Source organism: Scophthalmus maximus, chromosome 12 (assembly GCF_022379125.1).
Source record: "Scophthalmus maximus strain ysfricsl-2021 chromosome 12, ASM2237912v1, whole genome shotgun sequence".
NCBI classification, from domain to species: domain Eukaryota; kingdom Metazoa; phylum Chordata; class Actinopteri; order Pleuronectiformes; family Scophthalmidae; genus Scophthalmus; species Scophthalmus maximus.
This window is the reverse complement of record NC_061526.1, coordinates 105,981-133,098: the sequence shown is the minus strand read 5'-3', so window position 1 is coordinate 133,098 and position 27,118 is coordinate 105,981. Positions and strand designations below refer to the sequence as shown.

At 39.7% G+C, this 27,118-nt stretch overlaps 1 protein-coding gene across 22 annotated transcripts in view; it reads left to right on the top strand.

Moving 5' to 3' along the window:
- The window catches only part of LOC118286501 (pleckstrin homology domain-containing family A member 5-like), a 237,987-nt gene that overhangs the window by 196,151 nt on the left and 14,718 nt on the right, over positions 1 to 27,118 (top strand). For 10 of the 22 annotated variants that reach the window (XM_047336468.1, XM_047336451.1, XM_047336459.1 and 7 more), the window contains 9 exons: positions 6,592 to 6,878; positions 9,137 to 9,375; positions 16,910 to 16,993; positions 18,272 to 18,391; positions 20,724 to 20,777; positions 22,835 to 22,915; positions 24,565 to 24,627; positions 24,732 to 24,812; positions 26,840 to 26,992. In XM_047336468.1, the coding sequence (XP_047192424.1) occupies positions 6,592 to 6,878; positions 9,137 to 9,375; positions 16,910 to 16,993; positions 18,272 to 18,391; positions 20,724 to 20,777; positions 22,835 to 22,915; positions 24,565 to 24,627; positions 24,732 to 24,812; positions 26,840 to 26,992 (1,162 nt within the window). The other 12 variants (XR_007031932.1, XM_047336454.1, XM_047336452.1 and 9 more) reach the window with 12 other exon arrangements.

Below are 27,118 nucleotides of genomic sequence, written 5' to 3'. Positions count from 1 at the left end.
TTCAATTTCAATTCAATTAAATTTTATTTGTATAGCGCCATATCACAACATACATTGTCTCAAGGCACTTTACATAGTGAGGTCAATATTACAGTATTACAGGGAAAACCCAACAAATCCCACAATGAGCAAAGCACTTGGCGACGGTGGAGAGAAAAAACTCCTTTTTAACAGGAAGAAATCTCTGACAGAACCAGACTCAGTTTTGGGCGGTCATCTGTCTCGACCGGTTGGGGTAAGGAGAGAGAGGAGGAAGAGAGGAGAGGTGGGCAGAAAGAGGGTGGGAGGAGAGACAGTAGGAGAGAAGAGAGAGAGAGGACAGTTGTACAACCGCCGCTGTAATCTCTACCAGACTGATACTTATAATTAGTGAAAACTGATACTTATAAATACAATGATGTTATTAATAATAATAATAACTTTTGGATCCTGCAGCTCTGGGGTCAGATCTACTAGGGGAGAGAGAAAACAGAGTTAGTGACATGTAATGTAGATACATGGGGGCAGAGAGAGAGAGAGAGAGCGAAAAAAGTGGGAGAAGGAGAGAGATATAAAGAGAGAGAGAGAGGGAGAAGGAGAGAACGGGAGAGGGAGAAAGATGCTCATGATATAAGTTCCCCCAGCAGTCTAGGCCTATAACAGCATAATAAAGAAATGTTTTATTAAACACCTGAGCAGTTCTAACTATAAGCTTTATCAAAAAGGAAGGTTTTAAGTTTAACTTTAAATGTAGACAGGGTATCTGCATCCCTGACACAAACTGGGAGCTGGTTCCAGAGGAGAGGAGCCTGGTGGCTGAAGGCTCTGCCTCCCATTCTACTTTTACAGACTCTGGGAACCACAGTAATCCTGCATTTACAGAGCGAAGTGATCTATTGGGATAATATGAAACTAGGAGCTCTGTAAGATATGATGGAGCTTGATTATCAAGGTGTTTGTAGGTTAGGAGCAGTATTTTGAATTCTATTCTGAATTTTACAGTAAGCCAATGCAGAGATTCTAACACTGGAGAAATATGATCTCTTTTTCTAGTTCCTGTCAGAACTCGTGCTGCGGCATTTTGGATTAGCTGGAGGCTTTTCACAGATTTATTGGGGCATCCTAGCAGCAATGAATTACAGTAGTCCAGTCTAGAAGTAACAAATGCATGGACTAGTTTTTCAGCATCCTTTTGAGAGAGGATGTTTCTAATGTACTTGATATTGCGCAGGTGAAAGAAGGCTGTCCTAGAGACTTGTTTTATGTGTGAGTCAAAGGACATGTCCTGGTCAAAGGTAACTCCAAGGTTTCTCACAGTAGAGCTGGAGGCCAAGGTAATGCCATCCAAAGTAACTATATGATCAGATAATGTTTCTCTGAGGTGTTTAGGGCCGAGTATAATGACCTCAGTTTTTTCTGAATTTAGAAGTAAAAAATTATAAGTCATCCAGGCCTTTATGTCTTTAAGACAATCCTGAAGTTTGTCTACCTGATTAGTTTCATCTGGCTTTATAGATAAATACAGCTGGGTATCATCAGCGTAGCAATGGAAATTGATGTGGCGTTTTCTTATAATATTGCCTAAAGGAAGCATATATAAAGTGAAAAGTATCGGTCCCAGTATCTATAGCCCTTTTTGAAACTTAGCAGTGTACTATGCATAGGCCTTTAATCCCTGCTTATTTCATGCGTTTTGAAAATGTCCCTGTGAATCACACCTGTTCTTGGCACTTGCTGTATATTTTTTTTTTTAAATCTCTTCTGTGTGCAAAGTCAGAGTTAGATGCTCCATACTAACTCTTCTTGGTGGCTCCTGAGCTTGGATCCGTTGACAGGAGTTTATGTCTGCCACTGATGTGAAACCAGACTTTCCAGCCTTGGTTGGTCCTTTGGCAGTTCCCTCCTTGAAGTTAAAGGGAAGGGAGAGAGAAGAGAGCGAATTGTGGGGGCACTGGGATTTTATAAGGCTGGTGACCCCCTGGGGTCTTGGACACAGGTCGAATGAACCACATGGTCAAATCAACCATTTTGTGAGGCACAACAATATAATAGTGTATATATATATATATATATATATATATATATATATATATATATATATATATTTGTTTTTAAGCCAATAGTCAGATTGACCATGTCAGATTTGGGGAAATCCTCCAGTTGATCCAAATTGAATTGAATTGTATGCATTGGAATAATAATAATAATAATAATGATTAATATTTCTGTTGATGTAAGCGATACTCTACATGTCTGAGATGAGAAATGATCAGAAAGACCTCTACCTGTGTTCATTGGAGATGTTCAGATACCGTTTTTCTCTTCCAGATACCAGATACCAATTCAGTATGTATTGCGTATTGGCCGATACCGACTACCGGTCTGTGTATTTTTTTAAAATAACAACTTAGATATAACGTAGCAGTAACAGCTGTATGCAAGTAAACCTGTATGGAAGTGATGAAAAACATACAAAGAATGCCATAGAACTTTCATTATCTAGTTTGTTAGTCATAATTGAAAAAGAACACAAATAGATAGTTATTACGTCCCTCAAAAGACTGTTACAGTGCAGTCACAGTTTAGAAAACTAAAAGACCTTTAGTCTGTATCTTTCAATTTAATAGTATAAAACAACAGTACGGTAAACGTCACTGTTTTAATGTGGGACTTTCCTGTGCAAAATATTGCTAAATTGCTAAAATTTTTGCTAGCTCTCTGGGTAACGCTATACCTGCCACTCTAAAATCAGTACAGCGCAACAGCTGTTTTGGAGTTTAACCTGAGAACACATCTTCAGTCGCTGAGCAGAATTTAGTTCAGAACCATTGTCGGAAATGTAAAAGTAGAGGACAATAAGGATGACGTGATTTTTTCCATTATTACTTGCATTCAGTAGCTGTTCTTTTTCCACTCATAAGTCTGAGCTTGCAGAGTCTCCCACAAGGACTTGAATACATGGAAATGCAGTGGTGTGCATTGACATTTACAGATGGGCAAACATAGCTGCAAACAATATTTTGTAAGGTGTGTGTGACAACCTGCTGCTGAAACAACAGAATTTTTCCAGTTTGGGATTAATATAGGTCATCTATTCATCTACAAGTCAAATTCAAGGAAAATAACTCCATCAAATCAGCAATAGCGGGCCGCCGCTGCAAAATGAATGTAGAGGAGACCCTGGATATGGGCCAGTGCATCTGAGAGCAATGTTACTGACAGGGGCATCACGCAGAAGTGAGGCTGACCCTGTCCTTCCTTCCTGTAGGTTTAAAGGTAGCAGTAGCAATGAGTGAATGTCTCTTAAACTAACCATTCTGTTGTCATAGCTATACTAAACAGCAGTTGTTGATCGTGGACATGAATATGTGATTGTATTAGAACTGGACTTTGGTCTTGAGGAGTTGCAGCATGTATTAACTTAACTGCCTAGACGGCACATACATTTTACTGCTAGTTCCCAGTTGTATTGGTTGATCCTCAATGCGCAATGAAAGTCCATAACATGTACTCTCTCCTCAGTTTGTGACATCCAAGGCTTTGTCAAATGGACACGGTCACACCGATGAAAATTACAGAAACAATGTGGGGCATCGACTGGTAGTCATGCTTCCAGAGACAACAGCAAAAATGAATGCATTACAAAAGGAATTCAAACACGTTTAAAGTAAGGGTTAGGGTTAGGCAAGTTATGCTTAGAGTTAAAGTACTGTAAGTCTCCAGGAAATGAAACAAATGTGTGGGTTATAGGTTGCCTCTGCAATCTTTTAAAGATAGACCATGATTGTCTATTTCTTACTGCTCCGCCCATCAGGGTTTGGTGCTTGCATATCAGTATGCTTACAATGTTGCTTGTGTGGACACTAACGCACTTCTTTTTCGATAAAAGAGCTTTGCAACTGAAAAATTGTTGTTAAACTAGTCCAGCTATCTAATGCTAAATATATCTCACTGACAGGGCCGGAGTGGGGCCACTTTTCAGCCCGGGAGTTTCAGGCCAAAGACCGGCCCACTTTTTCTATGGTGTGGTGGAAATTGAATACACAAAGCAACAGTTCAGCACTTACTACTGTGTAGTTTTTATTTATAATATGTTCTAACAAATGTATTCAATTCAATTTTATTTTATTTGTATAGCGCCAAATCACAAGGCAGAGAGAAATGCAGAGAACCCTTTATACTGTCCCTGCATATTTGCTGCAACATCAGTGGAGTTTCCCACACGTGCCAATATGTCAATGCTGAGTTTGTCTAATGTGTGTTTCAGCAGCTCTGTGAAATACTTGCCTGTGGATTTTTCACAGTCCACCACAGCGACCAACTGCTCATGAATGGCATTTTTGACATATCTGACAATGATAGCACACTGGTCCTTTGATGTGACATCTTGGGTTGTATCAATTTGAACTGAAAAACTTCCTGCCTCTCTAACCATCTGCAATCTTGTCCGTTATCACCTGGTTGAGAACATCCACAACTTTACCAACAATGTCCTTTGAAAGTAGAGTCACGAAAGAACCTTTACCTTTTGCACCAGTGTCATGAAGCTTATTGCTTTGCTCAATACAACTGCTAATGTGCTGTTGAAGGCACAGATCATACCGGCTCAAAAGTATGACCAACTCTAGAAAGTTGCCATGATTGACTGCAGTATTTTCTAGAGTATAAGCAGCCTCTGCTTGACCCCCTCTGTAACTAAGTCCACATTTGCCTATGCCTTTTAACACATCTATGATGCGTTCCATCACCTGACGCTTCTTTTTCACCTGCTCATGATGTAGAGACGTTTGCCAGCCAGAACGCTTTTTACATCTGCCCTGTTAGCCAACAGAAAGTAAGCATCAGCACTATCTCTGTGGATGTTACTTTTCTCATGCGCCTCTTTCCGCTGATGAACATGTTTCCATGTTTTCATACCTCCCTTTATGAAAGGACTATCACTTGCTGCAGGTGCAAATGCCAAACACACAGAACGATACAGTGATTGTGTTTTTCACTGGATGTCAGCCACTTGCGGTTGGTGCCATGCTTGCTGTAAAAAAACTAGCTAGCAGGGGGTGTTTTGTGGGTTGCTGAGAATGGTAATGGAAAACGTGTCTGAATCCTGTGGTTGAGGATGAACAAAAAAATCAAAATGATCGTTCTCCTCGTCTAAACTAGCATCTGTCTGTACCTCTGGGATCTTGCTGTTGTCTCACTGGATACTGTCTCTTTATCTCCTCTATCAGCATCTGACTCCCCTGTATTGCATGGCATTAAAACGCTGAAGGGCATAGACACTGTGATGTCATGACCGCAGATAGGAACTCTTGTATAAACAACTTTAACCTATTATTTATTCAATCATTTTATTGTCATGCATTTATGCGGCACAAAGAATTCTGTCTAGCGTAACTCTAAATCTATAGCCTAATGTTGACATCATTCTGAATATCTGGATATCATATAGAATCTCTCACCACTCCTGCTCTATGTGAGTGTTATCTGATCTTACATGAAATAACTTTAATTGATATTGTTCACTCTGTTATCCTCTCTACCTGTCCCTTCTGCAGTCATGGCCTCTGGCTCCTCTAACCCCATTTTCAGCAGGGGACTGGATTATCTGTTGCTCAGAGGCTACAAGAACAATCATGAAGAGGTCATTTTACTGTGTACACAGATCAAGCTTGAGGTTGTTGTTTTTTTAATCAATATTCGCATAATATTAGCAAATTCTTTGATTCACTATAGGCGATACAAATAGGCTAATATTTAAGCCTAAAATGTTAGCCTTATAATTACACTGCTAATCATTAGGCCTATATCTCTCTTTACCAGCTGCTACTTGGGGCTGTCCTCTCCAAAACATTTCTGTGAGTTTGGCACATTTGGCAGCGCCCTCCTCCAATGTCCCTTTCCTTCTTGAACCTGGCCTCTTCAGCCCCTCCCGGCCTCTTTCTACCGTCGAGACGCTGAAGCTTTCTGTACCTGAGAAGCTATATGGACCCAACCAACACTATCTAGGAGGAGGGGGGAACTCCCTCAGATGGTACAACCCATCTGAAGGACTCGTCATGCAGAGGCTGCTGCACTGACATGCATAGGCTGCGCTGTGAACTTTAAGACAAGTGAACTAGCGGGACAAATTTCTGTTTTTGTTTTTTTTTCGCCCAAAAGTGAAGTGAAAGTGAAATGGCCCACCGGGAATCCGCCCGAATCTCCCGATTACCCACTCCGCCCTGCTCACTGACTTACAGGGTCAAAGCCGCAGTCCTAGACAATGAGGGGTTCTATTTTATTTTAGTGAAAGCAGTCAAACATTTAATACAGTTTGGATATGATACAATATGGTATAAACTAATACAATTATGTAAGGGAAAACTCTTGGAGGTAATAGTAAATATCTCTAAAAATAACAAGTCATTTTTTAAATATTACTAAATGTTTTTTTGGCATGCAGGGTGAAGATCTGTCACCACTGTTATTTGTTTAATTTGTGATTTTGAGGAATATCTGCTGCAGATTTTTGACCTACCTGCAATGGAAGGGAAGAAAAAAGTGCCTTTATCTGTGCTTTTTAGCAAGTACTATTTCTCATCCATTTGTCTGGGGGGGGGGGTTTTCTGTCAGCATTACATCCTACCAGACCTTACCCAGGAACATGCCCAGCCACCGTCCTCAGATTGTGCCCCGCTACCCAGAGGGCTATCGCACACTGCCGCGCAACAGCATGATGAGGCCTGACAGTATCTGCAGCATGGTGGGCTCTGTGTACGACTGTGCACTCGGACCCGCCTCTACCACCACCGTCACCACAGCGGAGAAGAGGAAGTCGATGAGGGATGACACCATGTGGCAGCTGTATGAGTGGCAGCAGAGGCAGGCCTTCTCCAGGCAAAGTCTGGCTCAGCCAACAGGTACAGACATGGCCATATCTACCATTGAGGACACCGAGGTCCGGACCTCTTTATTATTTTTTTGTCTGTGAAACCGAAAGTAAAAAAAAGACATGCCCGTGGTCTCCCCGGTAAAGACTCTGAAAGTGTGAATGAAATTCGGGGCTTTGGGGCTCTACCTCACATTGTACGTGCGCTCACAAGCTGGGGCGCCGATTTATGTTTCTGCTTGTGGGTGCTCACAGTGCTTGCATGACTCGTTGCTGTTTTGACACGCGCACATTCGTCTCACAGTAAAACACACATTAGATCAATTAACAGCAGCGGCCGCAATGAACACACATGTATGATCTTTCCTACACGCGCGCGCACACACACATGCACACGCTCTCTTTCACAAACACACGATGCATACGAGGAGTTAATCTCAATACAACCTAACGCAAAAGGCTCCGATGAAGACAAAGGAAAAACTAAATCCACAATCCAACACCACAGCCTGGATTGAATAGCATACTGTAACCGTATAGGCCTATAAGTGTGAATGGAACTGTCCGCTGTGCTGAAAGTCAGTATAGGTAAACAATAACAGCCTACCAACTCATCAGCAACTAGGCTACTTCACTCATTCATTAATCACAACCTGATATTAATTATACTGTCAATGATCACAACTGGCTTTTAATGAGACAAATATAGTTGTAGGTTAAATCAAAAGTTTTACTAACAACACACACCAAGAAAGAAATCATCATAACCACCAAAACTATATCAAAAAGGCTCAAATAAAAGCAAATCATTGACCAAATCCACAATTCAAAACCATTCCAACACATCCTTTAAAACATAGTACCACAGTAGGCTATATCATAACACATATTTAATGTATTGTTTTGTCACTCACCAATGTTGCAGCATCGTAGACTATCAATGCGTATTTGCCTTTCCAGCTAGCTTGAAAAGTCCGACCTTTTTTCTGCCTAAAATCTGTAGGCCTACTGCTACTGTCCTCAGTCGTTGAGAAGGTAGAGTCCTCACTGGAAGGAGGTCGGGTCGGGTCGGTGGATATTTTTGGTATTTTTACCACAAATTTGTCCATTTTGTTGGCTAAATCAACCACTATCAGTAAGTTGCCATCCAGCCTTTTTGGCGGTTTATCTGACATCACAATGCAATGCGTTGATAGGTAGCGGGGGAGTGGTTATTAGCAAATCAATGACAAGTGTAGGCTGGCACACGTGGGTGCTCGGCAGTCTCCGTGGGTGCTCCGACCCCGAAGCACCGACGGAATCGGCGCCCTTGCTCACAAGCATGAATAACAGACTGAGGGAGGCAGAGAGCTCCACAGTGTTCTAATTTACATTACTAGTATAGAGCCCATTCTCAACATGTATGTTTGGCCTGCACTGTTATTATTTTTATGCAAAGAATGATATTTTCAAAAGAAGCTACTTTTCCTTTGTAATTGTATGTGGGGGTCAGTGTCCATACAACACATATATAGGTTGTACGTCTACAGCAAACAGTTGTTTACAAGGGCATAAAGTTCTTCATAGATCTAGCCTCCTAAATTGCCATCAAAGTTTACCAGATTGATGGATTTAACTTTAAAATGGACAGCATTTTCTTTTGGGGGAGCATGCCCCTGGACCCCCCTAGAGGGGTCTGACCCCCTTAGTATCTCAAAATCTCCACTGCTCTCTGCTAACATTGTCTTTGCTATTGTTAGTAATTTATGCTACTGCCCACTGACATGGTTTTGAAGCTACTGTTATACAGTATTTGCTCTCCAAATGTCTTAAATGTGCATATTTACGTAGATCAGGGAAATAAAAAAATATTTGGACCTCGGATTTGCTAAAATCCTGGATACGGGCCTGGGTACAGATATGCTATTTCCTGTCCTACAGTAAGAGCAATGCCAGGGTATTTGGGAGTATTCAATTGCTTCTCTCCGCGTCATGGTATAAACCCTCCCCAATATCAGATAATCGATGGTGATTGGACCAGCAAGATTTCTCCCGGTGGGAAATCACTTTCCAATGGAGGGGAACAAATGAAATGAGCTCCCAGAACTCGTTTGGGTCCCAGGCTATACATAGTGTATTTCACCAAGGGCTGTAAAAAAATGACGAACAAGTTTTTGAATAAGTGAAATTAAGTCTAATATTAAATGTTATATTTGGTAAACCAAATATATATTTTCATTACAGAAAACATTGTAACCAATGCTACACTGACTCGACTGACTTTTTTCTCCTCCTTTTGTCTGATTGAAGCTGTGGGTCATTATGGCACCCTGCCCAGCACAAAGACTATGGGCAACATCTCTGAACACGCTGTGGCACACTCCATCCCCACCTCACCATCTCACGGCTCCCTGGCTCTCTACAGCACCTTCTCTGCTCCTCGGCAGCAGGTCACTCAGAACCCCAGCAACTCCTTCTCTGAGGTGTCCTCACCAGTGTTCAGGGGGGACGTGACACTGGATCGCCGGCAGAGGACACACCTAGCCAAGGTAGAGGACATAGCACTGGACGCGCATAATAATGATACTAAAAGTTAATTTATTTAGCTCATTGTACCAAATATAAATACAATGTGAAAAATACACAATAAAATACGGACAGAAAATAATAGAAATCCTTTTTAAAATGTTCTAAAGAATATAAAATTAAAACCGTGTTTGTTCTAAGTAAAAACAAGTTTCAAAAGTTTGAAGTGCATGTTTTTAAATCTTCTTGGATACTGGAGTGTGGGAGCATATCAACTAAATGCAGTTTGACTGAAGGCTTAAGTCCTGGACCAAGGAACAATCAATGCGAAAGCGTCGACTGAGATCACTTTTGTACACTCTAGCAAGACTATAAAGACAAAACTTTTGTGAAGACACTTAATTTCATTGCTTTAGCTAGCAGCAAATTGTAGTGCAGAGGTTGAAGTGTAAACTCGGCTTTATGGAAGCAAATAAGAGACATAAGTCTTTGAACTTTAACAGCCACTGAATACGTAATATTGAAATATTTTATTTTGAAAAACATTTATCTGAATTTATTTGTTCGGAATTTCACCTCTTTGAATTTATTTTACTTCGGTATTCAGATACAAAAAAAATCAGATCTCAAATTTTAAGTTACAATTTTTCGTTTGCTCAAATTCAGATCGAAAAATTCAAGTTAAATATTCACACTCTGAAATTTGACTACTCAAATTCAGATCGAAAAATTCACACAGTAACATCCGGGCTACCCAGGATAGGAAAAGCAATTGAGCCTGCATGCAATCGAACCGACGTCTGGCCCATCAGAGCACGGACGGTCTGTCATGTGATGACTTACCTACATAGAGACACGAGTCACACAAACCATATCTGTGTTCCAAACATACTTAGCTTCAACATACTCCTGTCGAGCCCTGAGTTCGATTGTACATAAACAGCAAACTTACCGGAGCGCCTTCGTTTCCCCTTTGCCAGATGTCGGTTCGATTGCATGCAGGCTCAACTTTTCCTATCCTGGGTAGGCCGGATGTTACTGTGTGAATTTTTCGATCTGAATTTGAGCAATCAAATTTGAGTGTGAATATTTAACTTGAATTTTTCGATCTGAATTTGAGCAAACGAAAAATTGTAACTTGAAATTTGAGATCTGAATTTTTTTGTATCTGAATACCGAAGTAAAAATAATTTCAAAGAGGTGAATTCCACACAAATAAATTCAGATACATGTTTTTCAAAATAAAATATTTCAATATTAAGTATTCAGTGGCTGTTAAAGTTCAAAGACTTATGTCTCTTATTTGCTTCCATACGGCTTACTTCTGTTAATAAATATCTGAACTGACTGAAAGTTTTGTCCTTATTTAACTACCAATCCATGACCATTGAACACAGAACACAAAATTACAGAATATTTCCCTTCTTTATCACCAGGTAAAATTTAGTTCCAACCAAAATTACTTTTAAACAAGAACAAATCCCCCATCACAAATACTGATCCACAAAACCCTGAAAGCATTCCATATGTTGATGTGTACAGTATGTGAAGCTACAGTCAGCATAGCAGTCACTGTTAATCTCATTTACAAATATGATTTTCAATTCAGTTGTATTTGTAGAGCTCCAAATCACAACATGCATGATCTCAATGGATGTTACGTTGTAATGCAGAGACCAACAATATTATAGAGAGAAACTGAGAAGAGAGGAAAGGTGGGGGTGGAGGTAATAGAGAGGTGGAAAGAGACGAGAGATAGAGAGATACCAGGAATAGTTGTGTAACGAATTTAAGCACTGTTACACTGTTTGTTATAATGATGATAATAATAATAGTGATGCATATAGATGTAATAATGTTATTCATAATAACAGCAACACCTATTAATAATAAAAGTAATAATGATGAAAGGAAATGGGCTGGGCATCTGTTAGCTCACTGGGTAGCGCCGGCGCCCAATGTGCAGAGGCTTGAATCTTCTTGCAGCAGCCGCAGGATTGACTCCAGCCCTGGCCCTTTGCTGCATGTCTTCCCCCACTCTCTCCCCCTTCACAATATACGCTGTCCTGTCGAATAAAGGCTTAAAAAATGCTTTAAAATATCTTTAAAAAAAATAAATTGACAAAATAAATGAAATGGGCTAATATTTATAACAATTATAATAATGATGATTGTTAAAGGGGCAGTAAGCGATTTTGGAGAAAACTTGTTTCACTCTCTGTTGTTGTTGTGATTTAACTGCTCTGGCCACACGTCTATTTTAGTGTCGACGACTGATGTTTACAAACTGCACTCGCAGTGTTGTGAGGTACGGTCTGCATCATTTTTTTTTTAATTTACAGAGTCTGGGCTGCGCCCGAAAAAACTTATCCTTTTTTCCGGCACAGAAACGACTGTGAGGAAATGTTAGCTGATTTTTAGATAACGTTTATTGCTTTAGAATCGCCCCAGCAGTCTACGTCGATAGCAGCATAACTAAGAGATGTGTCTTAGATTTAGAGAGGGTGTCCTCCCGGACACAGACTGGACAAGTAGTCCTGAGTTTACAGAGCAAAGTGATTCATTGGAATAATAAGGTAGTATAGGATCTTTAAGATATGATGGGGCTTGAGCATTGAGAGCTTTATATGTAAAGAGAATGAATTTGAATTATATTCTGGGTTTTACTGGGAGCCAATGCATAGAAGCTAATTTGGGAGAAATGTGATCTCTTTTAGTTCCTATTATTACTAGTGCTGCAGTATTTACAAGGCTGAGCAGTATGCAGTTATCCTGGTCTTATAGTACATCTTATACATCCATGCTAGTAATAGAGCAACAGAAACACACTACACAAACAGAAATACTACAATATGCTTTCTGAAGCTGAAATGCTTTACTCCTGACATGGAACTTCCAAAAGATCGATCCCAATTGACGGTGTGGGGATCACTGATTTGGCACATGTAGATATAACAATAATAGAACAAGACGTTGGGTCTCACGAGCAGTTACTTGTTTCTGCTCTACTCTATTTCTTCACCAGTAAATGCTTGGTGCAGGGACAACACACACTCTAAAGTCTTGTCTTCATTATGAAGTCTGACTCTGGGCTTGACAGGAAAACAAGTAGTTAAGTTTGAAATGTTTGTATTGTGTTACATCGTACACAACTTTATGTTGAATCAATGAATACACAGAAAATGTCAATATAAAATCTATTTCTTTTTAATGTCCTACATGACATGGGCTTTAGTGATGATGAGCATCTGTGCTTCAATGTAAAGAGTGAGAGACTTATTGAGTAATCAAACAAAAGTGTGAGGTTATTGAATCCTTTCACGAACGAAATTACCTTGTATCATAATAAAATGCAATTTTGTTGATGCTGTAGTAGTTCTGTTATGCTCCCTACACAATGTATATATTCTCTTCAGTGGGCGGATAAACTCAGGAGAAGGCCTCAGGGCAAAATGGAGCTGTTGGCTCTAGGGCTGGACGATTAATCGATTTCAAAGCGCAAAAGGCTGCGATTTAGAATATGTTATAATGCAGTGCATCGGACCCAGGGTGACAGTCATGCCCACCAATCAGAAATGCCGTGCTGCGCACGTACTAGTCATTCTCACCAATCAGAAGTTGCCCAGGGTGACTGTGTATATACGCCCACCAACAACACAGGGGTTAAAACCAAAGAATAAAATTTCATTAGCGGAGTGGTCTCTGCGGAGCCAGAAGCAATGTTTGACAATTTAGTCAAGAAGAAAAGACACAATTCTGTGATATGGGAGTGTTTCGGGTTTGAGTGGATGTGCAACAAAAGAAGGTATTGTGCAAAGCATTCAGACGCTACTTCCCGAAGGAAACACCACCAACTCATATCAGCACTTGACACAGCACCACAGGCAGCTACATGACAAGTGTACGGCCAACAAGTCAGTGAAAGTAGTGACGCCCTGTCTAGCAAACACAGTACCACATCAGAGTAGTTTGCAACTGTTACACCGTATGAACATATCTCACATCAACGTGAGGTAACGAATACCACAACTATTCCCTCGTTAAAGAATCAGACTGCTAGAGCACCGTGTGTTTATTCACTACTCTCTCCCCTTCCTCTCTTCAACACATCTCGTTCTCTTTCAGTGTGTGTGTGTGTGTGTGTGTGTGTGTGTGTGTGCAAGCGTAATTATAATCCCAAGTCAAATTGCAATATCTGTCAAAATTTTCCCCAAATCGTTCAAACCTAGTTGGACCGAAATCAAACTCGCCACCACCAATTACTTTAGTGATGGGATAATCTAAGTTGATAAGGGTGCTTTAGTGGTGCATATTACCTAACAACTTTTCTATTAATCAATCCTCAGGAGGCCCCTTTTCCCAGGTTTTAAACAAGGCATATTCACTTTCGTAAAATGTAATACATTTAAGAGAGATGTTTATTTTACTTCAGTCTTTTTAGTATAACAATGTTCTCCTTCAATGTAATAAATTATTTTAGTCTACCGTAGCAGTTGAATTTAATTATAATGAGGGTAATTAGTGTTCTGCGTTTGCTAACAAGTAAAGCAGATGTTGATCGGTAGATAACAGGATGAATCTATGGCTGAATGTTTCTCTTCACTTCTTTAATACCATTCCTCTTTTGAGACGGTAATGTTATTCCTTGTTGCATCACTCCATTAATTTAGTTAAATAGCAACACAACACTTCTGCTGTATGAGCTAACTACAAATCAAGTACATGACTTTATTGCCAGGAAGTCTTCATCACCGTGCATGCCATTCATTTATTGTTCTCAAATGTTCATTGTTATTGTGGGGTGTTTGACTCACATATATACAGTTTTACATTAACATCACATTTATTCATTTGGCAGGTTTTTTGGTCCAAAGAGGCGTACAAATGAACTTTAATGGGGATCCTGCTGCAGCTGTAAATATTATATTGATACGGTTCTTATTAAAGGCAGGGTAGGTGATTTCTGTGAGAAACACTTTCTGTCATATTACTAGTCACTCTCCTAACGTGCCGATAGCGATGAACACATTGAATGATCTGAAACGAAAAAAATCCCTGATCTGTGGCCGCGGCTGGAGTGTAAAAAACCCGACCAATCAGAGGCACCAGGCATTCGAAAGTGATTGGATGAACCCGCTTTCTCCTGCCTAGTTTCTACTCCACTCTTTCACCACACAGTCGGGCGAGTGACCAGTCTCCTGCACGGCGTCGGCAAGCAACCGGAGCTGCCGCCGCCGCCGCTGGTGGCTGCTGCCCCCGCCGCCGGTCGGTAGCCGCTGCTAGCCAGTAGATGCTGCCGCCGCCGGTCGGTAGCCACCGCCGCTAGTGGCTGCTGCCCCCGCCGCCGGTCAGTAGCCGCTGCCGGCTGGTGGCAGACGAGCTGCTGAACTGAACTAAAGAAGAAAAGAGTTGCAGAACGGCAGAGAAAGTGTATACAACAGCTTCCGGTCGCAACAGACAGAGCAGTGGAGACATGGTAAACATATTCACTCAATAGTAAACTTGAAAAAGTTCCTATTCTTTGGAACTGTATATTATTAGACTTAAAATATCAAAAAGGTGATTTTGCGTGTTACTTTTCTATTCTAGTTAGATGATCATAGTGTTTACATTTTACTTTATATGGAATTTCAACCAAATTTTGTAGGTCTCAAGCATTTCTTCTCATACCATATTAAGAACATTATTCATGGTTCTGACAATGTTGCTTGTAATTGATGACTCTTCCACGTGAACACCATCGTTGCTGGATGTGAAAACAGTTGATAACCACCTTCATACTACAAGTTATCAGGATGGTAGGGGTTGGGTTCAGTTAAGCAAGATGCAGTTGGTAAAAACAGTTATATTTTCACTCCCAGCCAAATGGTCAGAGACCATTGGACAGATCAGTTTATGTAGCAAGCCTTTCTATGCATACTATGGTCTGAATCTGGAAGCATATCAGGACTCATTTCATCCTGAGCTCACTCTCTTTCCTGCTCCCCCGTAGCCATCTTAGCTCGATAATGGATTCCTACAATGGAGAAACATTGGTATTTACAATATTAGTGACCTCTACCTGAGTGGAACGTTTGCCTCATTTACTCAATTACAAGAAAAATATAAGCTCCCTGGGAGCCATTTTTTGAGAATTCTTCAAATAAGAAACTATGTACACGCTTGACTTGTCCTCTTTCGAAAATGCTTCACCATCATTTTTAGACAGGTGCCTCCTCCATACTTAAGGCTCGGATAGAAGGGTTTCATACTTCTATGAGTCACAACAATCTGTTTACCCCCCCTCTACGGTACCAATAAATGTATATGTTGATGACGTGTTATTTTTGTGTTTATGTCACAGTATTTGGTCTATTTGCTGTACTTCTATGTTCTCTTTCCAAATGAAAATGTAAACTGCATTTTTTTTGTCCTACATCATGCATTTCATCCTCAATAAAACACACTTGCCAAAAACAAGTAATAGTCATATACAGGGAGGCAAAAATAGAAGGAACGAGAGAGAGTATGTACACAGTGGTAACAATGATAACCTGGCAGGGAATAATAGACTTAGTAGACTATATAAAGGGTTCACTGGCAGGATATACAGGGGCAGAAAATGGGCAGGAATCAGATTAGCAGTCAAGTGGGAATGATTTAGGAAATACAGCGACAGGAAGATCTTAGCCTGGTATCACCATAAAATAGGAAAAGGCAAAGACATTTTACATATTACCGACTCTGTCCTCCAAATTTGAGTGAAGAAATGTTGAGCTATCTAATCAGTAATTTCTGAAATAGCATTTGAACGATTGTATGACTATGCGTGTGAGCTGTTAACCCTAATAAGACAAATCATTTGAATTTAATTCAGTAATTCCCACAGAAGCAAAGACAAACTGCAGCCAGACAGCTAAAGGTAATAGTTAAACAGTTGAAATACAGTAGTTAGCTTAAAGAAATTGTCCAATAGTTGAAGAAATTAGACATCTAAAAGTGGATAATGGCTGAAACGTCCTGTTTCCACTGTTGCAATTGTTAATAATATAAATGCAAACAGACTAAAAATGGCCATTTTATAGAAGTTCAATTGTATGAAAATGTGTATGTAACATCCACTGTTGTATCAGATTCTTTATCATTAAATGGTAAATGGACTGTATTTTATATAGCGCTTTTCTAGTCATATAGACCACTCAAAGCGCTTCACAGGAAAGTCACATTCACCCATTCACACACATTCATACAGCGTTGCTATTTACCACGCATTTTTCTGTCACATTCATACACTGTCGGAAGAGCCGTCAGAGGCAAGTTAGGGTTAAGTGTCTTGCCCAAGGACACAACGGCATGTGTACTGGCGAGATCGAACTGCCAACCTGGGATCGAACTGCCAACCTAAATTAGCAGTCAAATACTATCCTGTTCAAAATCAATTAAAATGAACATGTTTGTAATAGTACATTTAATAAATGCATGTTCATCTAACGTTGTTGTGAGCGATCACTTGAACTGAAATGAAAGAAGATGAACTTCACCTCCTGTCCGATTTATTGCCTTCTCCTCTTCCAACAGTATGGCTACCCAGCTGACCGACGATCGATTGCAGCTGGGGTCCCTCCTCAGACCATTACCCCACAGTCCCTGCAAGGCAAGACGGTGAGTCTCGCAGAGCAACACCCTCTCCTCCCACACACACCATTCTGTGAGATTCAACCTACTCTCACAAAGAGTGAATATAATGCTGAGAACATTCCCAGCATCCCATTAAAAAAACATCCTAAATGCCATCACTGATGTACCATGTAATTTGCAAGCTTTCCTTTATTTATTTCACTGTGTGTGTGTGTGTGTGTGTGTGTGTGTGTGTGTGTGTGTGTGTGAAATAGTGCAGTATGTAATTTATTTACATAACAAATTACAATATTTTCAGAGATTACAGAAAAATGGGTTTATGCATCAGTAACTACAACACAATGGCCAGATGCAAGATGTCTTTGGTTACATCAACAGGAAATTCAAATGGGATTTTTTTTTTGTATGACTTGTATTGTTCTGATTCCACCATAAAATTGACACCACTCTCTAAGTGTATGGTTAAATAGCTAACACCCTCAAATGTTGCATGCTGAGGCTTCCTTTCATATTTTCTTAAATTGGAAAGAAGAAGAAATGTGAGTCTGTTAACTGAAATGACTGTTGTTACTGTTCAACATTAAACAGGGTACTCATCTGCATATAATAGTTCTGAAAATGGTTATAAAGCTGTTTAAATGCATAACCTTGCATATAAGGATTATAATTGTCTTTATTGGACTATTTAATAGTCCTGGCAGACCAGTATTTTGAAAAAAGAAAAACATTGTAAGCTGCGTTTCCACCGCAGGATATACCCAGGAACTAGGAACTAAAGGAGGAACTCGGGTATTAATTTAGTTGCTGGGTAATTTATTTACCCTCTGAAAAGACCCTGCTGCGGAGGTAGTACTAACCGAAGGTTCAGGAACTATGGGGGTGGGGCTGCAGTGCTGAAGAATTGTCATTGGTCGAGTACTTGCCGCATCTTATTTCACCGGCCATGTTTAAAAGCGTTCAGCAGCAAGCTAACTACAGTTAAGTTGTTTTGCTGCGCTTCATCATGGACACGCAGAAGAGAAGCTACGATAGATGGAACGACGACGAAGTGAAACGAAAAAGTACCTCATCAGCCTGATTTGCATAAGCTACCCGGGACTTCATGCCATGGTCGATACCTAGAAAAGTAGTTCCAGGAACTAATAGTTCCGTTAGTCCTTTTGGTGGAAACGCGGCTGGAGTTTTTTTTTCTCCTCTTTAAGGTCACCAGTCACAACATTATGTTTCATTACAGCTAGTGAGTGTGTTGTTGATGTCAGTGTGGAAGCTCTTCTTCTGTCCTCTGTGTGTTGCCCTGTGCAGCCCGAGGAGCTGACGCTACTGCTGATCAAGCTCCGCCGGCAGCAGGCGGAGCTCAACAGCCTGCGGGAGCACACAGTAGCTCAGCTAATGGCCCTGGGTATGGAGGGGCCCAACGCCAAGGTCAGCCCTGAGTGTATACCCACATGTGCGCATGTATGCATTTTTGCTTTCCGTTAAAAAAATGCCCCTTTTTGTGTGTTTATGTGTGTCTAGTATGTTTATTGATTTTTTTAAATGTAATTCCTTTACCAATAATTAAAGAAAGTCACATTTACTCCAAACTGTACCTGATGGAAATAAAAGGGTAAATATATATTCTGTAAAATACAGTAATACATTTAAAACATAAAGTCTATGCTAAATTATAATCTAAATTATATAAATGATTTAATTATTGAACTGAATTATAGATGATAGATTGTCCCTTCTGAGCGGATTGAAGGAGATGCAACCATGTTGCAACCCTGTAACTCTAATCACAGTAACAGGGGACAAATTTACTTATGTTAATAAAAAAATATTTTAGTCTGATAATATGTTTAACAGGGTTGCATTGGTCAGAGTGACATATTCAATCAAGGCTGAAAATATTACAAAAATATGAAAAATAGAAGAGACAATATACCTCTGGTCTACCCAGTGCCGTTTAATGAGAGTCCCGACAATGTAAGTCCAAAATGCTTGCAAGTCACATGACTCATGTAGACTTCAGATAGTAGTAGTCAATAAATGTATCGATTTACAATATAGCAAACCGACATGCCTATGTAGTTACTCTATCTAGTTAGTCAATAGGTTTTTTAAAAGCATAAATAAATCATAAAAAATAATAATACATGCCGGTTCATCCAATCACATACGTCATATTTCACTAAAATGCTTTAATGCACATGCTGATTTGATTCAGATGCGCTGATAATATACAATCTGATTATTTAAACGTCTCACCCTTCATAAGTGCAACATAGACAAGCCATTGATCCATTCTGCTCCATAAAATGTCCTCCAATTCTGGAATGACCCGACAACACTCCTCACCCATATTCTCTGCCTTCACAAATAATCCCACAGACTATGTGCAGGACTTGTTTCTGGCGTGTTTTGAGTTTTCACTGCAACCCAGTTGTAAATCAGGGCCAGCATGGATACATCAGAGCTGATGCATTAAACAACATGACATTTGTTGTCTCTTCTTAATGTACAACATAAGTTTTGGTTTGAACTCATCAGTATGCTGTGTTTTATTTATTTTCATTTATTTATTAAATTAATCTGTTCTGAGTTCATTTGGAAGTTATTTAATTATGCATGTACATTAAGTGTGCAACATGTCTGGTATCCCAGGTTTCAGAACTTGTTATGCAGAAATGCAGTGTAACATGTTGTTATGTGTTTTGGATTGACTGCTTGAAGTATTGTAGTTGATTCATATTGCAGAATAGGCATGCTAACAGATGAACACTAATAAGATAAGATAACTACGCATGTGTTACAGGAAATATAATATATTTTGTTGGTATTGTATGATTTTGGATATGATAATGTTTTGATTAAGCTCAGTAAGGCTGCATTAATGTAGTATTTTCTTTTCTTAACACAACGTGAAATAATCAGTGATTCTTTATAACTTTATAACTTTACATCATATCCACACTAATACTGGGTGTTTGTTGTTTGTAAATATCTGTAATACAGCGGATTTTATAAACACAATATGGATTTCATCCAAATGTTATCCACATACACATTTATGCATGTTTCCATTCACTGCAAATATTAGGAATTGGTTTGCCAAGATTAAATAGAAGGTGGCTATTCTCAAGCCGGGTGCCTTTGAAACCACTGCAGAAGAGGAGGGTGCAACAAGTTGACACAATGAGAAAGAGGAGTGTTCAAACCTCTAATGGTGAAAAACGATGTAGAAATCATGATGGATTTCTGTTTGTTTCATGTGATAGTTTATAGAACTTTGTTGTCTTATTTACTTTCCCCACAGATCGGATATTTTTGTCCGTTTCCTTTCTGCATCTTGCTTGCAGCGATACACCTATTTTTCCACCTAGAAAGTGAAAAAAAGTTTTTGCAATTTTACAGTTTTTTTTCTTCTAATTACCGGCATTTCCACTCAATGCACATGAACACATGGATGGAAACACATCCTTCAGAATCCAGCTGCATCTTCTCGACAGAAAGGTTTTGGTTATGAATCAATATATGAATTAAGTTTGGCAGCCAAACCTATTAATCCTCGTTGTAGATTAACATAAAATACATCATTGAATCTGCAGCTGTGCATCGCAAATTATCTTCTATTCTACAAATTCTCCCTTCTCTGTTCACAATCTCCGTCTTTAAGGCGAAATGTTCCATTGACTCTTTTTTCTGTACTTTCCCTTTTTCTCCTGTCACTTTTGCTGCTTCCTCTCCTCCTTGTTCTGTGGCTCCTGTGCAGACTGATGTTCTTTCACATCACCTACAGAGGAACCTTATTTACCTGGAAAACCAGGTGAGAACATCAGAACCAAAACATTGATTGATTCATGCCTGTTTCTGGCTAGTTCTGTTCCTGTTGTTGTTTCATTTTCCTTTTCTCTTCCTGTTTACCAGGAAACAAAATATTGACATATCTTCGTGTCAATATTTATATCTCAGCAATATCTCTGCACCATATTTTAAGGTTAAGCTTTTTAAAAGTATGCCATAGGATGTCATTCCCAATTAAGGTGGACCTATGTTAGAACACTTCATACCTGAGGGTTGTATAATGAAATGAAAACAAGAGCCGTATTGAGCCTATTGCAAAGAAATGCAAATTAGCTACAATATGCATAAAGACTGGTTAATTCCGTTGGAGAACAGATAGCTAAGTAGTTATTACAAGAAATGCTTATGTGATTTTCAGACCCTGCACAACCCTAATACTTTATATGCACACTGCTTGGAGCTGTGTTAACCATCACTCACAGCTTTATTTGTATGTGCCCAGGTGCAGCTACATTTAACGTTGCTGAGCCACACCAAATTTCACACACTCATAGATATCATTCCCCTTAAAATTTCCCTGGGAAATCTGTGAAAATCTCCCAATGCCCCTTGTCTGGATTCACACCGTAATGGGTTCTTTCTTGGCACAGGTTCCATCCTTCCACCAAGTTTCATTGAAATCAGTTCAGTAGTTTTTGAGTAATCCTGCTGACAAACTAACAAACAAACAAACAAACAAGCAAAAAGATAGGGGTTTGAACAACCTTCTTGGTGGAATATAAAAAACAACCTAAGAGGGAGGTGCATGGAAGTAAATGTAAAACTGGTGTCCATGGAGCCTTTATAAGAAAAGGAAAATTAGAGGAGGAATTCTGTTAAAGATGGCTTCGGTGTATTTGCCTGCCTAAATAATATGGATGTTCCAATTTACATTATATTGTCGAATTCTAATTGGAAGAAAAACACAAGCAGTTCACAGAGGCGTAGCATGATAATGGCAGGCATTTAAATGTGCTTTTTATTTTTGGCCTGTATGTTGGATTGTCTTCCCACAGTTTTTGCATTATTGAATATGACTGCTTGGCTCTGAAAAGGTCATGGGCTTTGGGGAGATAATAGCCTAGGAAAGGATATGTAGGAGTCTACAACGAGCAGTTTGGAAACTGAAAAAAAGGTTTATTTAAGGAGCTGGTCTTCTTTTAAGGGTTTGGACAATTTTATTTATCCTCTGTCAATCTTTATCTGGGTTTCATGTACATAAAAAATAGTAGAACAACCTATTCACATTAAACCTGTTTATTTCAAAACACCTTTATTACCATTTTTAAACCTTTTTCATGATAAGAATTGTCTCTCTCTCAGTAGGCCTTGGTCAGTAGGTCTTTAAATTGAAATCATTTCCATATGATTAAAAAATCACCTTGCAGGAAAGTTACAGTTTATATTTGGTCTTATTTTTGTTGCTCTGGCCATCAGTAGAGTATATTCTGGTATGATAACGATATACTCATAGACAGATTTTTTACTTCTTTATATGGATGTAAAACACATCAAGCATGTCCAATGTCTGTAATACTACTTTAATGCTCAGAATGCTACAGTAGGTCAAGGTTGAACTAGATCTAGATTTTACTTTACACCTTTTTGACTGACTAACCCAGGGGTTTGTTTACCTGTATGTATGATTATTTGAGTCATTTTTGCCCGCATTGGAGCTATTTTTAGTGAGTAATTTTGGTGAATCAGTCATAATTGATAGAGCCAATAGCTAGACACCACAAAATTCTTCAAAATTGAATAAATCATTTCCTTTCCTGACTCCGGCTACTTTCTTTTAGCCACCACAGTATGTCATGTTAGAAAAGCTAAAATGTTATCGAAATCATTGCTAATTGGTGGTAATCTATATTTTGCATTTGATCTGGGTTGTTATAAGAAGGCCTCAAATAATGCTCTTCAAGATTAAGGTTAGGGTGTAAAAATAGTCCTAGTATCAGGATTGATCATTGAAAGTTGGGTCAGGATTGCAGTTGATGAGTAACACCATTGTATCTATCTTTTTCCATGGTGCTTTGCTAGACGAAGGAGAATGAGCCTCTAATCTTCATGATTCATACTATGATCGAGAACTCGGCACCAAGGCCACAACTCTACCAGAAAGTAAGGTGTTTGGCAGGCTCTGGCTTGAGACAGTGTCAAGGCAGTCAACTTGTCCTGGGACATACTGCTCATTCTACCGTTGTTGGGTCAAAAGCTCATGGCTATGATGCAATTTTTAGTTCATCCATTTTCAGATGTTCTTATAAAAAAAAATTGAATTTTATGGTTTTTTTTCCAACAACAAATGATCTAAATTGACTGAATTAAAGCAGACTCAAACCAGACCTTTGCCCTGGTGGTCCAGTGGTTGTGTATCTATGTCTTCCCCTTCACCATTAACCTCTTGTTTTACCACTTTGGATGCAGTCAGTCCTCCATCAGCCAGTTGTTACTCAACAATCCTTCCCAGATGTCATTGCAGCATTATTTAAAGTGTATATGTAGTTGTTTTTTGGTTCCTGCACATTTCATTTCATAACTTTCTGTTTGGTGCTGTTGGAACAGACCTGAAGCAAGCATGGCCTATGGATTAATTCTACATAGTCATGAATTTCTCGATTCGCCATCTGTCTTTGTCATTGTTGGGTAACACTTTGGAAATTCTTACACTGCTTCAAGTTACGTCGCTCTGCTTAAAAATAATCCTCTGTTTGTGTAGTATACATGGAGGGATTAAGGAATGGTTGAATATTTCATATATACACACAATATAGATATTATATTATTTTATTGTGTATTCTAGTGTTTTCCTGGATTTGTGTTCCAGAATTTTTACAAGATGCCCTCCAGGCATGTTTAAAGATATACAGTGTGTGTGTGTGTGTGTGTGTGTGTGTGTGTGTGTGTGGGTGTGGGTGGGTGTGCTTGCCAATATTTTTCATATAAAAAGTAAGTTAAGTACTGGATGCAAGATTCTACCATTCTACCAAGCTCCAAGTTTCCACATCAAACTTATGTAAGTTGCCTATTGGACCAGGATCTCTTATGATGTCACAAATCTAACTTGCAAGTAACTGGCTGAACTCAGATTTTGTCTAAGCACAGAAAACGCTTCCCACTTCAACAGTAGTCCATGTCAAATTCTCAAGGTAATTTAGATGAATGTATCAAATATGCGTTTATTTTTCAGACAGAATTGTTTCCAAAGATTTTATTGAGTAAATCAGATTAAAACTGTAAAAGTGTTATTTTTCAAAATAAGGTCCACACGTCACACGGAAACAAGATTCATAAATAGAATATTGTTGTGTGGGGCTGAATTTTTACTTTCATTAGTTTGCACCTCAGGCTACACTGTCCTCTGTCTTTTTCTACACCATAGTATGCAACTGCAGTGTCCCTGGTAACACCTGGGTAAACAGTTTCAAGGAAAATTACACAGGTTACTGAATATGCACAGAGCACTCATCCCTTCATCCCTTCACTCATTGCCCCTGGAATGAACAGGAGGTGAATTATGAAGAGTTTCTTTACTCAATCTGCAGCATTTCACGGGGAAAAAATGGTAGTCTTAACAAAAATTCAATTTATAGTACATCAGACATCCCATTAGACATTGGAATGGAAAAGCATTCTTTTCTCGCAAATTGCATAAAAACAGCATTCTGGGTAGAGAACTCTTCATGGCTGGAGCCCTCTGCTCTCCATCCTAAAAGACGTGTTGTTGTCGCCCCCTGCAGCATCTCCCTGACTCTGTCTCCTCTTTTCAGGTCAGTCCAGACGACTTTAAAGAAAGTTCTCTCAGCCAGTGCACAGAGGAGCCTAAAATAGACGTAAGACAAACACAGACTTCAGCAATAAACTTTTTTTATCTTGAAATAAAGTTAAGTTCATGTGTTTTATTGTGTGTGTGTGTGTGTGTGTGTGTGTGTTTTAGACCAAGCTGAGCAGACTGTGTGAGCAGGACAAGGCGGTGAGGATGCAGGAGGAGAAAATGCAGCAGCTGCACAGAGAGAAGGTACAATCGTCAGTGTGTATATTAATGTTTTGTCTAATGCTGCCTCATATGTGCAAAAAGCTCCCACAACATGATATAAATCATTACATTTCAAGTTGTGGACATGTTTTATGTTTAAGGGATAGTTCAGTGATTCAGAATTTGGGTTGTATGAGTTACTTATGCATAGTTAATATGTTACCTTATGGAGATGGTGATCAGTTATGTCATGAGTCCAACTGTTTTAGAGGGGACAACTGAAAAAAGCGTCTTTGTTGCCACATTTTTAAAACCTTCCCTAAAAAAAATATCCGTTCAATTCTACGCTAAAGGATATATTTTTTTCATAGCTTTAGTTTGCTGCCAGACAGCCGTTTAAGTTTACTTTTTTTATTTCAAGTGTACTTCGGCCATGTATTACTGCGCCAACTCGCCTACAATTGACGGATATTTTTTTAAGGTAACATTTAAAAATGTTGCAAAAAATATGTTTTTCGGAGGTCCCCTCTAAAACAGTAGGACTCTGACTTTCGGTACTTCCACTTCTCCTCCAAACTCCGTAAAATGACATCGCTGATCACCATCTCCATAAGGTAACATATTATCTTTGCATAAGTAACTCATACAACCCCATTTCAAAATCAGTGAACTATCCCTTTAAGGTTAGGTCTGAAATCGTGGAGACTCTGGCTGCGTTTCATTAGTAGTTCAACATTCCCTCGTTCACTTGCCCTCAGCACTTCCCCACTGCCATCATAATTGTTGTTCCATTTGTCTGAAAAACTGAAGGGAACTTGGTGAGATCGACCCTCGGAGGGCTGAGGGAGCGAGTGAACAGGGATGGTGTCTTGAGAGGTGGATATCACCCACAATGCATTTCAGTTATGCATTTGGTGCAAGAGAATAGATCCATGGGTAGGTGGCAGTAATGTACGTAAAACGCGATTGCTCACCACTAAAGAAGAATAGCATTAATAGTGATGATAATCACGATGCGCAAGTGAGCGAGTGAGAGAGAGGCACAGCGCATCAGTGACCTTTTCTCTGGAACCCTGTAAATGATACAATCCGTGTCCAGAGCCAATTTTTTTATTTTCAGGCAAATACTGTGAATACATCTCTCTCTCTCTCTCTCTCTCTCTCTCTCTCTCTCATCTTTCACTCTGTGTTTATGACCTGATTCATTCTGGTTTTCTGTTATTTTGTTGTTGTGTGTTTTTTTTTTACTCATTTCATTTGTAGAGGACCGTGATGTTCTCTTGTAAATCTTAATAAACATTGTTTTTTAAAAATCAAATCTCTCTCTCTCTCTCTCTCTCTCTCTCTCTCTCTCTCTCTTTGTGTGTGTGCACGTGCAACTGAGACAGAGAGATGTATTTAAAGTATTTGCCTGTAAGAGCGCCTGCTTTGTGTGTGGACTTCTGCAGTCTTGCTTGGTTGCTTGCTTCTCCTTATTGAATTAATAATGAATAATCTAAACAAACTTTCTTTCGGCTATAGGAGATTATCTCAGTATAGTGGAAGCCTGTGTGGTGTGCCTGTCGTTCTCGAGTAGTAATCTGTATTTGAGCGTCACGTTTAACAAAAATATACGAGCATATGCATTTCCATTCTATTCTAAGATGGTGCCATGGTGGTTTACTTGAACGTTTTATGAATTGCTTCAGTGTGTGTATATTTAACTATGAATGCCTGTAAGTGCGCCGCATGCTGCTGGTTCCATAATCTCACGTGAGGTACCGACGTATTGCAATCATCCGTAGAAAACGGTCTCATTGAAATGAGTCGAAAGGTATTTCTGAACAAGGGCTGTAACATAATACCAAAGGCTGCGGGGAAGGGAAGGAGGGCATGTTGAACCACTACTGAAACGCAGCATCTGTGTGTGTGTGTGTGTGTGTGTGTGTGTGTGTGTGTGTGTGTGTGTGTGTGTGTGTGTGTGTGTGTGTGTGTGTGTGTGTGTGTGTGTGTGTGTGTGTGTGTGTGTGTGTGTGTGTGTGTGTGTGTGTGTGTGTGCGCGCGCGTGCGTGCGTGCGTTTGGGTGGCAGCACACTCTGGAGACGGCCCTGCTCTCAGCCAGTCAGGAGCTCAGTGAACAGAGCGGCTCCAGTGCTGGAGCAACTCAGAGCCTGGTCCAGCAGAGAGACGTCCTGCAGAATGGCCTGCTGAGTACATGCAGGGAGCTGTCTAGAGTCAACACTGTGAGCACACCTCAGTACAGACTCACACACACATCACTACAAGACAGGTGGAAGAGGTTTACTGATGGTGAACTACATCCTTACACTGTATGTGTATGGATGTATGGACAGGGATTTTAGTGTTTC